Here is a 1,071-nt window from a genome sequence, read left to right as displayed (position 1 = left end):
TGAGATCACAGTGTTTTCCCTCCTGATATAAAGATGGCGGCAGGAGGTAGAGGAATGTCTCACTGGGAGGACCGTGTGCCTGTGGGGGTGTAAGTGTCTCTCTCATGAGAGCTCTCAGTGGGATCAGAGGAGCCCAAACTGAGAGGAACAGCACCACAGCCTCCTGAATACCTCTGAGGCTGTGTGATGGTTGAGGAACAACACACTAATTAGCTCAGTCATGAGATTAGCCAATGGCATGAGACATGTGGTGAGTCCCACACACTGAGGGCATATAAAAGGCCCTCTGCAAGGACAAGGGCCCAGACTTAAGTCACCTACACTCCTTCTTCACCCAAGGACAACCCCAACAACCAGCACCATGTGTGGCTACTACGGAAACTACTATGGAGGCTGTGGCTACGGAGGCTATGGCTGTGGAGGCTGTGGCTACGGAGGCTATGGCTACGGAGGCTGTGGCTACGGAGGCCTGGGCTGTGGCTCCTTCTATGGCTGTGGCTTCCGCAGACTGGGCTGTGGCTACGGCTGTGGCTATGGATACGGCTCCCGCTCTCTCTGTGGCTGTGGCTGTGGCTATGGATATGGCCGTGGCTACTACTACTGAGGACACCATGGGTGACTCATCCTCTACACCTGGACTTCAGGATCCACCCTCTGAAAGCTGTGTGCTCTGAGCCTTGATGACAACTCGCCTTCCAGTGCTCTTTGGATCTGAAACACCCACTTATTTTTTTTTCTGTGTTTGACTCATGGAAAGTGAAGTCATGTCAAATACATCCTGAGAATCCTGTGTGGTCTCTCATGGGAGTGATGCTGCCACAGGTCCTGAGTTTTTGATATTTGTACAGGACTCATTAAAAATCTGTTTTCCTAATAAACCTGTTAAACCTGAAATATTTAGCCTAGTTTACTTATATTTCAATTCCAGTATTTGTCATTATGGCTTTATATTCTGATTGAATTAAGGAAACAATTGTCTTACTTAGAGAATAACTTCTTCACTATTTGCACTTCAGTTGCTCTACCAAGTCCTTGCTTAGTGACATTAGGAAAGCAGTAATTTGTGGCCTT

At 48.1% G+C, this 1,071-nt stretch overlaps 1 protein-coding gene across 1 annotated transcript; it reads left to right on the top strand.

The window, feature by feature from the left end:
* Nucleotides 1-361: 361 nt before the first annotated feature.
* Nucleotides 362-604, top strand: LOC136391854 (keratin-associated protein 6-1-like). The gene has a single exon (XM_066363736.1). It carries the CDS (start codon nt 362-364, stop codon nt 602-604), a length of 243 nt encoding a protein of 80 aa, XP_066219833.1.
* Nucleotides 605-1,071: the final 467 nt, after the last annotated feature.

Source organism: Saccopteryx leptura, chromosome 2 (assembly GCF_036850995.1).
Source record: "Saccopteryx leptura isolate mSacLep1 chromosome 2, mSacLep1_pri_phased_curated, whole genome shotgun sequence".
Taxonomy (NCBI): Eukaryota; Metazoa; Chordata; class Mammalia; order Chiroptera; family Emballonuridae; genus Saccopteryx; species Saccopteryx leptura.
The sequence above is the reverse complement of the archived record's forward strand: the minus strand, read 5'-3'. Positions and strand labels throughout refer to the sequence as shown.